Here is a 13,966-nt window from a genome sequence, read left to right on the forward strand (position 1 = left end):
AGCATTTTTCGCATTCTCGGAATACGTGCAATGCCCGCAGCACGCAAAAGAAGCAAAAAAACTGAAAGCGTTCCTGGAAGTGATCCAGCGCACAAGAAACACTTAGACCGCACGAATTTGATAAATAGTAGAGTTACACTAACCTAAATTATTTACTTAAAATATATCAGGACGTGCGTTGCTGTATTAGCAGTGGAACAGTTTTCGGACGGCGTTTGATGCGTGTTGCAATTGAGGCAGCGACTTAAGTGTCGCATATTAAATATGAATAAGACGCATCTATAGAGTGTAGAGATCGCAGATAGTTTGAAATGAAATATTTTTCAGTGAAGCCAGCGCAATGTGCTTCGCTTCAGGGATGTCACGGTCTCACGGCTGAATTTCATCATACTAATGGCGAAATTGGATCATATAAACACACGCACATATTTCAAATCTGTTACATGCCCGTATAATTATCATAAGTGTGCTTATATTGGGTATAGGGCAGTGTTCATGACGTCTGGTGAATTTTCATTGAAAGATTCATCATAAAAAAATTATATTTTCTCTTTTGAAATCAAAATCAAAGCAAAATAATCGTATAATTTATTGAAATAATAAATTTTCATGAAAACGTCTCTTAAAGTGCTCGGAAATATATGTTATTTACTATGATGAAGATATTTTTATAGAAATTATTCGTTTGGTTGGTAAAAAAAATAAATTTTTGTTTATATAAAGAATTGCTAATAATGCACATCAGCGCGCCATCTCGGATTCAACTATCTAACTATAACTATGATTGAATCTCAATGCCAACTTTTATCCTATAGAAAAGGGCTGTCTGTAGGGTTTTCCCGGCAATTATTCGAATTTTTCTCGCCGTAAAAACCATCCTAGGACTTTGACGAACATTTAAAAAAAGAATTGGGCAAATTCATCTAGGCGTTGTTGAGTTATGCGCTTACCAACAGATTTTGCGATTCATTTTTATATTATAGATAGATTTATGCATAACCTGTAACGCCCTCTATTGAAATTGAATATACGACTTTGACATATACATCAAAAATGATAAAAAAAAATTTATTGTAATTGATGAATTTTTGGTAAAAATTATAAATTTCGTAATAAATTTTCTACTTTATGCTTCGCCATGAATAATTTTTGCTTTTTCTTTTATTAATCACCTCCCCAAAATATTTTATACATATTAGTTTAATACCTTTCATCGTTTTATACATACTGAAATGTTTTTAGAGAATAAAGTGAATGAAAAAGAATCTGTACCCAAACAGTCATAAACAATCCTCGTTGAGAACCAACTCTAATCGAACACTTGCTTAAAAATAGCCGCCTGACTCAACGCGAACCGACTGGACCCATCATCTCGACTTAATTAACAAATACCTACTTCATACCCAATAATATTTCATGCCTCATCATGTCTACATCTTTACGATTTACGTAATCACAGATGCAAATATATGTTTCTAACTGCGCGTTTTCTAGAGGTGTGAATAATAAAAATTGAAAATTGGAGCATGTTTCTATAATAAAGTTTTGTTTTGATGAGTAATTTGTGATTAAACAATTATAAATTAATGTTAAATCATGTTTATCATGCAAAAAAAAAAACATATTTTGTTGAGTGAAACTTGAAAAATTATTTCGAAAAATGTTGTTGGCTTGAGTTGTGCTATAGGCAACCAAATGTACAAACAAATATAAAAATAAACCAGTTTTACGAATAAAAATCATAAATATCTCATAAATATCTGATTCAACACTGATAAATAATATTATCTAGAATTTTTTACATAATGATAACGAATGTAAATAGTATCTAGTAAATATATGAATAAAAATTCGCGTCTGACATTTATGCCAACAAGAAATGACATTTATGCTTGTAAGAAACGCGGAAATGCAACATCAGCGAACCTTTAACCAACCGACAAAATAAAAAAAAATAATAAAATAGAAACAGAACAGATACCAAGGTGTGTAAAATTGAGAACACTACAATTATAAACTCATAAAACCGTAAATTATCCACGAAGTACACAGAAAACAGTAATAAATGAGTTTTCTACAACTGCTCCGCTAAATTTTCGTAGAAGATGTAATGCTACAGTGATTATATAGACTATAGTTCGTATTTAATACTTGTACACTCTGTATTTCCAGCTGGGAGTGAAAATGTTAGCATAATCAGAGCACGAATTAATCTCATCCTTTGATGACTAGACTAGATATATAACAATGGCCTCTTTTGTTGATATTTCTTCATATAAAAACAAAAGAATAACAGTGATTTAAAATTATTGGAATATTAAACTATTCGAAACATTAATGTAATGTAAGAAATTTGTGTAGGAAAATGTTGCGTGCATAATGCACGTATTTGCGGATTTTTCTGTCCTCATGCCACTACTGACATAATTCCGTTTTCTAAATATATCCCAGCGCTTATTATTAAACTCACCGGCGTCCGTATACTGGCTGGCCGTTGCGTGGCGCGCAATTTCCTTTTCCTTATTAATCCGATTCGCACTTTTGCCCGCTATCACACACACGACACAATTTTATTATCGCGCGCGCGCGCTTGTTGAAAGCGTTCACCGCACTGCGTCCGCGTGTCAAATGCGCGCGTTCGTTCCGTCACGCGAAAAACGCAGGAAAAACGGAAAAAAACAAGTGCCAAAAGGCGCACAACGCAAAAGGCAAACACGCACGGCCCCTCGGCTACATTCAGAGCGATTCGGAATGGACTTGTGTGAATCGACAGAACCTCAAAATTGAAAAACCGTTGTGCGCTGCCAAAACAGCTGTGTTGTCTGACAGCAACAATGCGCATCAACGACGTATGCGACGTGCACTAGGCAATAAAAAAAAACACGCAAATTAGCAACAATTTACTTCATTGCAATAGATAACATGGGTTACTAATTATTTCTGAATGAGTCAGTTAATATTATCATCGATTATGTGCTTTGCCATGTTGAAATCAATTCGAGTTGAATGTTTTTATAAAAAAAACCTACATTATCGGCAACAATGTCATTTTTGAAAACTTTTATTAAACTGAGTGTTTTATGATAAATTAAAAGTAATTTCTAATCCAATTCTGATTTTATTACCTGCAACTTCTATTTTATTTCGTATAAATACCAATTATCTACGTAATAACTTTAAACTACTGTAAATTAATTTAAAAAACAAGTTTTACTTTCTGCAAAGGTTTTGTTGCTCTCGGTATATTGTTGCGTGTGGTGGCGCCATCTGTAAACCGCCACGTGACCTCTGCGTATGCAATACAAGTGCGCGAGTTGTCAAAGTTGGCTCGCTTTTATCAAAATCCTTTCGCAGTATCGCACGTAATATGTTATCGCGACGCGTTGCTAAATTGATTCGCTGCCATAATCGCAAGATGCACAGAAAACCATCGAAATGAAACTCGTTTACAAGAATGTCGATCGCGAGGGCGGCGGGTAAGCATCTAAAACCTTAAAATTTAACTTTGTAGGTTAGTTCACATGCTCAGTTATACTAGTCATTAATCACAAACTGAAATTATACACTTGAAACAATATTCATTTGTTTTGTTTGAAAAACTTACACATAATATTTTTATTTACTACTTTTAATAATTTTTTAAATAAATTTTATATTTTTATGCTTTTGATAGGGACATTGGGCTTATCCCTGAAGAGCCAGAGGACATGTGGCATGCATATAATCTCATCTCAGAAGGTGATTCGGTGCGAGCGTCCACCGTCCGCAAAGTGCAGACAGAATCAACGACAGGCTCCTCATCTTCAAGTCGCGTGCGCACGATGTTGACGATTTCAGTGGAGAATATCGACTTTGACACACAGGCGTGTATGCTGCGCCTCAAAGGGCGCAACATCGAAGAGAATCAGTACGTGAAAATGGGTGCATATCACACGTTGGATCTGGAACTAAATCGGAAATTCTCCCTTCGTAAACCCGAGTGGGATTCGGTGGCGCTGGAGCGTGTTGATATGGCTTGTGATCCCACACAGAGCGCCGATGTGGCAGCTATTATCATGCAGGATGGTTTAGCACACGTTTGTTTGATCACCTCGAGTATGACGCTCGTTCGCGCCAAGATTGATGTGTCTATTCCACGAAAACGCAAAGGTTTTGTTCAACAACACGAAAAAGTAAGCTCGAATTCGGTTGTAAAAGTCATACTTGCTTACAATTGATGTTTTTAGGGTTTAGCAAAGTTTTACGACACTGTTATTCAAGCCATCCTGCGCCACATCAACTTCGACGTTGTGAAATGTGTGCTAGTCGCGTCACCTGGCTTCGTTCGTGATCAATTCTTCGACTACATGATTCAAATGGCCATCAAGACCGATAACAAAGTGCTGCTTGAAAACAGAAGTAAATTTATGCTTGTACATTCAAGTTCAGGCTTCAAACATTCACTCCAAGGTAAATTAATTTCTTTTTACCGCTTAAAACCATAATAAACCATAAAAAAATCAAATATTCTTAGAAATACTGCAAGACACCGGAGTCATATCAAAAATTGCCGATACTAAAGCAGCGGGCGAAGTGAAGGTGCTGGACGCTTTCTACACAACACTGCAATGCGAGCCAGCGAAAGCCTTCTACGGCAAGCGTCATGTCGAAAAAGCGAGCGCAGCGCAAGCGATCGAAACACTTCTCATCACCGACAGCCTCTTCCGATGCAGTAATGTCCCGCTGCGCAAAGAATACGTCCAACTGGTTGATTCAGTCCGCGAGGCTGGCGGCGATGTGAAAATCTTCTCCAGCATGCATCTATCCGGCGAGCAGCTGGAGCAACTCACCGGTGTCGCCGCTATTCTACGCTTTCCCATGCCCGAACTGGATGAGGACAGCGACGAGAGCGACACCGAGGAATAAACTAATACGGTAACAGAAATACAGCCGCGTCTAGAATTAATTCCTGATCGATTTTGATGGATTGTTGATATTTTTTAGGGTGCAATGTGTCAAGCATTCTTTGACAATATTTTAATATTTGTATATTTAATGAATAGTTTTGTATTTTATTTAAAAATACAGATTTATCATCCGAGTTACTCGCCTAGCTTGTAGATTTCGTGGCTTTTTTAGTCTTCTTCTCAGCTTTTTGCATTTCATCATGAAGTTTACGTTTCTTTTTGAGCAACCATGCTTCTTTAGCGCGGTCTTGTTTACCTCGCATCATGCTCTTGTATAGTTTGCGATGTTTACCTTTAATCATTTTCTCGCGTAACTTGAATTCATCTTTTTCTTGGAGTTTCTTTGCCCATGGAACTTCTTTGACGACTTCACCTGCCTTAACGCTTAGTTTCTTTTTGTGTGGTTTTACATCTTCCTCTTCTTGTTCTTCATCATCATCATCATCGTCTTCATTGTCGTCATCAATACCTTCATCAATTTTTTCAGTGTTTTCTTCATCTTCCGACTCATTTTCGCCCTGATCTTGTTTGTGCATTTCTTCTAGAAGAGCAGGATCATACAAAGCTTTCTCTTCCGGAGGAATGTAACTCTGATCTCTGTCTTTATCAACAAATGGTGATAAATGTGGTGGCAGCACAGCTCCAATGAAATATTTATTCACTGGTAATAATTGCCGGGCATTCACCGAATCAAACAACCATTGTGGTTGAACATAATATCTGCTTATGTATTGTTTGTCCATTGACGGTCTGTCGACAATCTGATGTGTTATCGTCTCGTCTGTTTCTTCAAATGTACTCCCGACGAATAAACTCTTATCCCATGATACTTCTCCGCCGAAACACCTTATCAAGAAGACTAATGGTTCCCTAGGCACTTCTCTATTCAAGTAAAACTTTAATCCTTTGAATAATGTTTTTAAATTTCTTATAGAATCTGCTTCTTTTCGGAGTTCTTCTAGTTTTTCCGGATCATCTTCATTTGAAAAATTGTCAATCTCAATTTCTTCTTCTGCTTCCCCAGTGCTTGTTTTACTTATTCCGCAGTTAAGAGCAGCTACTCTCTCTGCAACAAACACATCTTCATCTACTAGGGATTTTTCCGAACTTCCTTGTTCAATAGCATTGAATTTCGGCGGATAGTACAAGTTTAAAGTGTGATACAGGCGGAAATTGACAAAACCAAGAAGTACAACGTAAAACTCAACGAAAGTAGACATTACTTTAAAATCCACATCAGATTTGTGTTGGGGTTCAAAAGAGAAGTGATGTGGGACAATCCAAGTGACAGTCTGACCCTTAATCTCAGCCTGATAGTAATATCCCTTGATTGAAACAAAAACTTTCCTTAAAGCTTTCGCTTCAATCACATAATGCAAGAATTCAATTGTGAGTCTTCTACACATGTCACTCTGATCTCTTGGCACATGTGCCAATGATGGGAAAGTGCTGAATAAGAAGCACAGAGTCAAACAATCATCTAAATCTTGGATGGCATCTATAAATGTGGGATATCTTTCTTTGACAATGTGATCCAGCTTGATTGTTGGATGATTGCTCAGATATCTCTTCATTGTTTCAAAGTCCTTGATGCTTCTGGCTCTGCTGATTTTCCTGTTGAAGATTTTATAATCGCGGAATTTCCAGATGATTGGTTCGTGCATCAGAAACTGGATGTCTTTGATGTGGTATAAAGTTTGGATTGCAGTGGAGCCTTTTTGCGCACGCTTGCGGTTCCTGGGCTCGCGTGGGTAAATTCCTTTGATGATGCATAGTCGTCGGAAGTTATTCAAGGAGAGTTGAAGTTTTCTGAGGGCAGCGCGACGGCTTATGAATTGTGCGCCCTCGCCAGTCGCATACTGAATATTGGAATAAATAGATTTATAATTAATATAGTTTTAGTGATTTATAATACTATTAATGGTTAAATTTACCTTCTTTTTGCGATTTCCCATTGTTTTACTGCGTGTTTTGCACTTATTTAATTATTAAATTGATGATTATCACACAAAACAAGCACGCAGTTTAAAAACACGTGCAATGAATTGACGAACGTGTGAGGTTACGTGATGTTACTAGAAAAATTACTGTGGATGTAAATTTGTATTTAAAAAATATTTGATCGAAGTATAAAACTATTTTCATAATAGATATTTATATAAACTAAGAAGAGAATTTATGTTTCTAAAATATAAAGTATTTTTAATATTAGTTTTACGTAGTTTAAGTTTAAATTATGACATTTTCACACGCATTAAATTCCCTAGATTTTTGCATTTGAATTCGCAGGTTATGCGTAAACAAACATCTGCCGCAAAGATCAGTTAGAATTGGTTATATTTCTCTTTAAAAAAGTGTTAAAACACGTTCATCCTTACATAATGATGAATAATATTAATATGATGAGTGCTTTACCTTCATTTGAATCAGATAGTATCTTGGTATGTATATAATTATCTGTAAATTTATGCAATTTTATTAAAATAATTATTTTAGAGTCAAATGAGTAATGCATTACTCAGACCAGATACAAGATGTGCAGAATTAACTTTGCTCTTTGAAAGAGCTACCAAGCAAGACCTACAAACCATATTTCCAATCCTAGTGGATAATATTTTTGGTCCACATGGTACTTTTCATTGGAATCTAAGAAAAATCCATGCAGAAACTCACACCACAGAATATAACAGCATAATGAATTTTCTAAAACCTGAAGGAGTTTTGTTTAAACAGATTTATATTCTGCTGCATGATATTACAATCAAATATGATTTTAGTTTGGCTTATTTGCCTGTAAGTTTATCATTTTGTGTATGTTACAATTATATGAACATATTTTAATTGTTTTTTTTTTTTTTTGTAGACTAAAGTGAGACTGATGCTTGAAGGGTCAAATGTTAATCCATTCTATAATGAGATTATTCAGTATACAAATCATCAGTCTGGAAGGCAATTAGTTTCATTATTATTAAGTAAGATATATTACTTTACACAAAACTTAATTTTATTTCAATGTGTTTTTAGATCCATTTGATTATTACATATTTCACTTTGTTTACCACTTGATTAACCCATGCCATCAAAGAGTTCTTAGTGAAGAGCATTGGAATACAGTTTACTATAACTTATGTTCTGAATATCTCTTACATTTCTTCCCTACATCACTGAATGTACCAATTCTTCCAGTGATAACATTCTATCATGGAAAGAACCCAATTCAATCAACCCAACATGTTTTCAAGTAAGTTTTTTTTTAATTATTGAAACTTACAATACTTTATAATAATTGTAATTTTTAGACCTTATAAACAAAGTACTTTATTGAAACAAAATTTATTCGGTGATCCGCACATCAACGATATGAAAGTGATGCATCAACACATCGAAAAACATCCACGCAATGAAATCTGGAGGAGTGAAACCATTCTCATGGCGATTATTGACTTGTGGTTGAGTAATGATCAAGTTTGCTCACAGTACAATAATTTATCAACTGCTACTAATGTAAGTTACACAGTTTTAATGCGAAATTATTTATAATTGAATTGTTTTTTTATTAGTATCCGGAACTACCAAGTGGAGACTACATAAGAATAATCCGTGTTGTTGTAAAGCATTTACACGCATTTTCATCTACAGCAAAAGAAGATAACAGTTCACTCGGAGAACTTAAAAAGCACACTTTACCGATGATGCAATCACGTATGTATGTTTTCCTGCGAAATTTATTGCATCGTTGGCCACTGGATGAATCTTTCCGGCTTGTTTTGGAACTATGGTTGAGTTTCATACAGCCCTGGAGATACGCACATGATACATACAATGAAGGGTTAGTTATAAATCCATTTAAGGTTTAAAAAGTTTAAAAATTAATTAAAACATTTTTTAGTGGTGGAATTTATAAAATGATTCCTGCCTCATCTTCACCTCCAGATGAAACCGTGAAATATGCTGATGAAAACACTTATATTCAGTTTATCGCCGAGAATTTATTGGTTTACATCGTGATACTGCAACAGTTGTTACCCAGATTCGCAAGAATTGACTTGGCTAGTCCAAAGAACGCACAAATGTTATTTCGACTCACCAAAGTTTTCAACCAACCGAACTTGGTGTCTATGCTGAAAAAAGTTGAAAGTCTTGTAGAGAATAAGAACTACTCGCCCACACATCATTCCACGTTGAATTACTCGTCGATTTTACCACCATTGTCGCCAACATCGCGCTGGTCAACAAACAATACGACTGATATTTATAGCTCGACGCATATTATGCAGGATATCTCGTCTGATAATGTTCATCCTGCGAATTTCTTCGGATCGGGGTACGATACTTTTGCATCTAAGTATTTGAACCTTGTACGGCAAAAGATCTATGAACTAGAAGGACCGAATTTTTGTTATAAGCCAATGTTTATAACGCAAACTGCTGCTGAAGTGTATGAATTATTAAAACTCACAAAATCCAGCGAAATTAAAGCTGTGGCGTTGTTGGAAGAGTGTAAAACTGCACAAAAGAATGACAATGGTTTGTGGAGCTTTTTCTTTGGTCCGCTGCCAAGTCAGGATGAGATTTCCCTGCAGGATAGACTAAAGGCGCCTGTGTTTTTGAAAAGCAGCGCTGATTTTCTAATAGAAATGTTTCAGATTAAAGATGTATGTATAAACCATCATTTTTATGCAGTTATTTTATTTTTAATGACTTTAGTTTCATAATTTTGATGTAACACCGGAGAAAGTCCACGAATTGTCTAGAGAAGATACGATAATGCAGGATAATTCATATGCGACCATTTTAACACCGACCAAAGTGAAGGAGCGACTGAAAAACATGAAATACGAAGGCGATCCTGACTTAATTCCTATTCGCAGCTATGAAATCGCGTTTTTAGTTCGATTACTTTATGTTTTTGCTTGTAACATCAACCAACAGGTATTTTTTAACAATTTACTTATTAAATACAAACCTGCTTATGTATTTCCTAATTTCAGTATGGAAATCATTTATCACGATGGTACTACAATCATGGTTTCTGCGGCCGTTTTGTTTCGAACTTCCTGCAGGATCCAATGCAAGCGTTCAAATTCGAGAAGTCTCATGGTTCATCACGACGCGTGATGTACCACCTTCCTCCACGCGTGAGCTTCCGCAAGTTTGCAAATAAAAGCTTACTGAGTTTCCTTGCTTTGGGTACTTTGTTGTCTGTGTGGATGCAATTTGGATGGAGCTGTTTTATCATGGGATATATTACCATCAATGTGTTGGCAGCACTGATTCGCGCGGTTTTCCGCACTAGAGTGGTGCCAACGCTGGACTTGAATTTCAACGATTCTCTCGATTAATAACATTCAACTACACTCCATGTTTATTTTATTTATGTATCTAATGTATATGGAAATGATGGGAATTAGATGTAAGTTTAAGGTTTGTATTTTATTCCTGATGACTTTCCTCTGTGATGTTGCATAACTTCTTGTTGGACTTTTCGCAGATATCGTTGTCACCCTGTTGATTAATAAAGTGATGAAATTGTATAATAAGGACAAGTCTAGTTACTATTATATCGTGAGTATCATCCAAGTCGCTGCTATCTTCATCATCGGAATTACTTGCGGCTCTCTGTAAGAATAATTTCACTTTGCGCATTCCTTTAAGACTGCTTAAACTGGAAGTCCGCGTCGGTTGTTTACTATTAAAGCAAGTGAAGATGTCTTCAGGAACTGGAGGTAGGTTAACTACGTTGTTTAAGTCAATCAATGAATCCCTCGACCAATTTTCGGGGTATTTCTCATCGACATCACTCTTTACGCTTTTTACACTGCATGAATGATGTAAAGATGGCGCGTTTTCAGCTATTTTTTGCCTCGCTTCTAAATACTTAATTTTTTCATGTGTGTTTGTTGCAAAAGTTGTCTCTGAGTCTGAATCTTGTTCATCAGTCTCACACAGTTCCTTCTCAATTATCTGTAAGAGTTTTTCATATTCCAGTTTGGTGTTGATGGTGTTATACTCTGAGTTTGCGGAATGTTCAAGGACTGTGATTCCGTTTGTGACTAAACGATGTGCCATTGTAAGGAATTGGTTGCAGGTGTGCTGCAGGCTATGCAGATTTTTAGTTGCACGGAGGGTGACTGTGCGGAGATAGCATATGTATTTGTCGCCTTGTACTAGGCGCTCCTTCATGTCCATGCCCATTTCTGTCATTGTGATGGCATTGCGCAGCATCTGCTCCATTTGGACTCCGAGTGGGATGCACGAGGGACCATCGTCGAGTTGGTTTTCATTCATATTCATGATGGGAGCTGAATGAGAGAATAGAGTATATAAGTAGAAATAGAATTTGTGAGACGTCAGTTGGGTCAGTTGTAATCAAAATGAGCATTATCCTTGGCAACAGATACAATGGCAATTGTTTTAATAATAAAAAATATATATATTTAGGACTTATAGAGCGAGAGCCAGTGACGGCCAGACTTTCGTCATTTTAGGAAAGATGAAATTTTGTCCATGTGTTTCTCCAACACAGGTAAGAACGATCCCCAATTATGAAACCTGGATCGTGGTTCCTTTGGCAGTTAACAGCTAACAAAGATGTACACTTGATGACCTATGTTTCGTTATTTTAGCAAACTCCATTTTTGCATATTTTGTTCGTAACATTATTATAACATGCGCTGCTCATTGCCAGTCACCTGGTATGGTTCCAACCCTAGCCAGACACCCCTAAACTATAATATTTTTGAACTTTTTTACTTTCGTTATATTAGGAAAGCTGAATTTGATACACATTATGCAGAGAGCTATGAAACTGTGTTTTCCAGCACGCCAGACAGTTTGGTCGGTTCTATCATCCTGCCAGACGCATTGAAAGTGTATAAAAGTTGCAAAAGTTAAATTGTGTAAACCTAAAAATTTCAGAGAATAGTTATTTTATTAGAAAATTGGAGCTGATTCATACTTGTATGCGAGAACATGAATCTTTCTAGAATCATCCAATATTACGCATTTTATGGAAACCTGCTTATCAGTTTAAATTTTCAAATTCAAGAACGAGATACAGGATAATATCCTCCATGTTCTTGTAACTGCTGTGTATATTTAGTTGCCTATACTTGTTTATAAAACTACAAAATTTTATCTTTACACACACTTTCACCGATGATGAAGTCCCCGCAACTCTTTACTTTGAAACTAATTTGTGCAAAATGTAGATCGTTTGCAAAACGTGCAAATCAATGAATACACTGATAATAAGCACGATAAATAAAAGCACCGTTCGTTTGTATTATTCTTATTCTCTATGCAGCCACCGAACAAAGCGCGCTTTTTATTTCTTTCATTCTTCGATGATCTTCGTTGTTTTTTGATTTCATATTGTTTCATTCATCGAATGCTCAAATCCTTACTAATATTATAAATGCGTATGTCCTGAAGTTTATCGTGCTTTCACGCAAAAACTACTTAACAGATCATCATGAAAATTTGTACACATATTCTTAGTGGTCCCCGATAGGTTATAGGCTACTTTTTATTTAATAAAAATAATTATTTTTTAAAATAAAATAAAGAAATTGTTTAGTCACTAACACCACTGCATCTGGTTATTTGACTACTTTAACGCCATCTAGCATTCCAGCAATGAAGCTCACACCTAAGTACTATAGTACCATCACACTGTATTACCGACAGGTACGACAACATCAAATCCGTACACATATTCTTAGTGGTCCCCGAATGGTTATAGGCTACTTTTTATTTAATAAAAAATATTTTTTAAATAAAATAAAGAAATTGTTTAGCCAATAATACCTCTGCATCTGGCTAATTGACTACTTTAACGCCATCTAGCATTCTATCTAAAATTTAAAACTTTATTGCATGTAGTAATTTTTTCACATAGATAATCCTAGCCAAGCAGTAAAATATACATTCTTTCTATCAATCCGTTTCAACTATGTATAATGATTTCTAATATTTATTTGATGGATTCAACGCGAGCGAAGCCGCGGGTTAAAGCTAGTCATATATATTCCCGTTTCGGTAGAAGTTTCCTCTCTGCATCGGTAGCGGCAGCTCAAAGCGAGATAAGAAGTTACCGCGTTCGGGCTATGCCAAGCCGAGCATGAAAATATTACCGAAAAACGCGGCGCGATGCCGTGGAGAGAATGGTTGCCATTAGTGCATGACGCGCAAGAACAAGAAGCGAAGAAGTAGCGTATTTATTATTATGCACTGTGAAGAATGGGCATTTCAAACGGAAGCACAGAAGTGACCAAAAAGTCGTTGGAATTGGAATTAAACACAGTTAATAAATAATAACGGAAACTGAGAATATTCTGCACAGATCATAAAAAGTTATTAGAAGCAAAAAAAAAATGAAATCAACTTAAGAAATAGAGAAATTTATCATTAGAAAAACAGATGTTTTTACGAAGCAAAAGGAAAATAATTTATCTTTTATAGAGGTGATTTTTTAACATTTAAAAACATTTTATTAAGTTGAAAATAAAAATCAATAAAAGAGAAAATATGCAAATAAGCCGTGAAGCGTTGAGTCATGAAAGATATAAATTTGACATGTCCCCAATTTAAAGCAAACATGTGTAATCTGCAATGAACATAAAATAACCGTATAAAGATATTATTAATTAATGAGAAATATTTTAGCGAAAATTTAATTTTTATAAATATTTTTGTTAAAATTTATCACTTGAAAAACAATGGTTATAAATGTGTCTCCATGTTTTTTACCTCTTGATATACTTTTTCAACAAATTTATAAATTATTCATACCATGATCATCAAATCACCATATGTTTGTCAACTGGTTTCTTGTTTGCATGGAATTCAATGGTATGGATCCGTCTTCGACTGGGTGTCGAGATGTGTTGCCTGTAGCTTGGTGCAAAGCGTGGTAAAGTTTTTATGGTTGAGGTAGAGTTTGCCGCCGTGCCGCCGTCTTCGGGACCTCAACAGCAACCGGAGAAGTCGGTCTGCGCAGAGAGCTCAGTCTGGTTCAG

At 35.8% G+C, this 13,966-nt stretch overlaps 4 protein-coding genes across 6 annotated transcripts; 2 read left to right on the forward strand and 2 right to left on the reverse strand.

Moving 5' to 3' along the window:
- The first annotated feature begins 3,293 nt into the window (after positions 1-3,293).
- LOC135789686 (protein pelota-like) lies at positions 3,294-5,080 on the forward strand. Of its 2 annotated transcripts, XM_065299638.1 has the most exons (5): positions 3,294-3,476; positions 3,674-4,172; positions 4,227-4,449; positions 4,514-4,914; positions 4,984-5,080. In XM_065299638.1, exons 1-4 carry the CDS (start codon positions 3,436-3,438, stop codon positions 4,903-4,905), a joined length of 1,155 nt encoding a protein of 384 aa, XP_065155710.1. In that variant the 5' UTR covers positions 3,294-3,435; the 3' UTR covers positions 4,906-4,914; positions 4,984-5,080. The 2 variants fall into 2 exon arrangements, with proteins under 2 accessions (XP_065155710.1, XP_065155709.1); XM_065299637.1 differs by having other exon boundaries at positions 4,514-5,080.
- On the reverse strand, positions 5,002-7,017 carry LOC135789685 (pescadillo homolog). Its single transcript, XM_065299636.1, has 2 exons — positions 6,881-7,017; positions 5,002-6,805 (listed from the first exon to the last, which is right to left on the reverse strand). Exons 1-2 carry the CDS (start codon positions 6,899-6,901, stop codon positions 5,090-5,092), a joined length of 1,737 nt encoding a protein of 578 aa, XP_065155708.1. The 5' UTR covers positions 6,902-7,017; the 3' UTR covers positions 5,002-5,089.
- A 223-nt stretch (positions 7,018-7,240) lies between these two features.
- LOC135804115 (sphingomyelin phosphodiesterase 4-like) lies at positions 7,241-10,492 on the forward strand. Of its 2 annotated transcripts, XR_010550979.1 has the most exons (10): positions 7,241-7,387; positions 7,443-7,739; positions 7,810-7,918; positions 7,971-8,187; positions 8,246-8,450; positions 8,507-8,775; positions 8,836-9,601; positions 9,654-9,878; positions 9,938-10,370; positions 10,438-10,492. XR_010550979.1 is itself a non-coding variant. In XM_065317875.1 (9 exons), the coding sequence occupies exons 1-9, from the start codon at positions 7,328-7,330 to the stop codon at positions 10,286-10,288; spliced, it is 2,499 nt and encodes an 832-aa protein (XP_065173947.1). In that variant the 5' UTR covers positions 7,241-7,327; the 3' UTR covers positions 10,289-10,492. The 2 variants fall into 2 exon arrangements, 1 of the variants encoding a protein (XP_065173947.1); XM_065317875.1 differs by having other exon boundaries at positions 9,938-10,492.
- On the reverse strand, positions 10,289-11,240 carry LOC135804117 (uncharacterized). Its single transcript, XM_065317877.1, has 2 exons — positions 10,503-11,240; positions 10,289-10,451 (listed from the first exon to the last, which is right to left on the reverse strand). The coding sequence occupies exons 1-2, from the start codon at positions 11,238-11,240 to the stop codon at positions 10,380-10,382; spliced, it is 810 nt and encodes a 269-aa protein (XP_065173949.1). The 3' UTR covers positions 10,289-10,379.
- Positions 11,241-13,966: the final 2,726 nt, after the last annotated feature.

Source organism: Atheta coriaria, unplaced genomic scaffold, assembly GCF_025399875.1.
Source record: "Atheta coriaria isolate IRGN ID8LTWV9N9 unplaced genomic scaffold, Caltech_Dcor_3.1 hic_scaffold_3_pilon, whole genome shotgun sequence".
Lineage (NCBI taxonomy): Eukaryota > Metazoa > Arthropoda > Insecta > Coleoptera > Staphylinidae > Dalotia > Dalotia coriaria.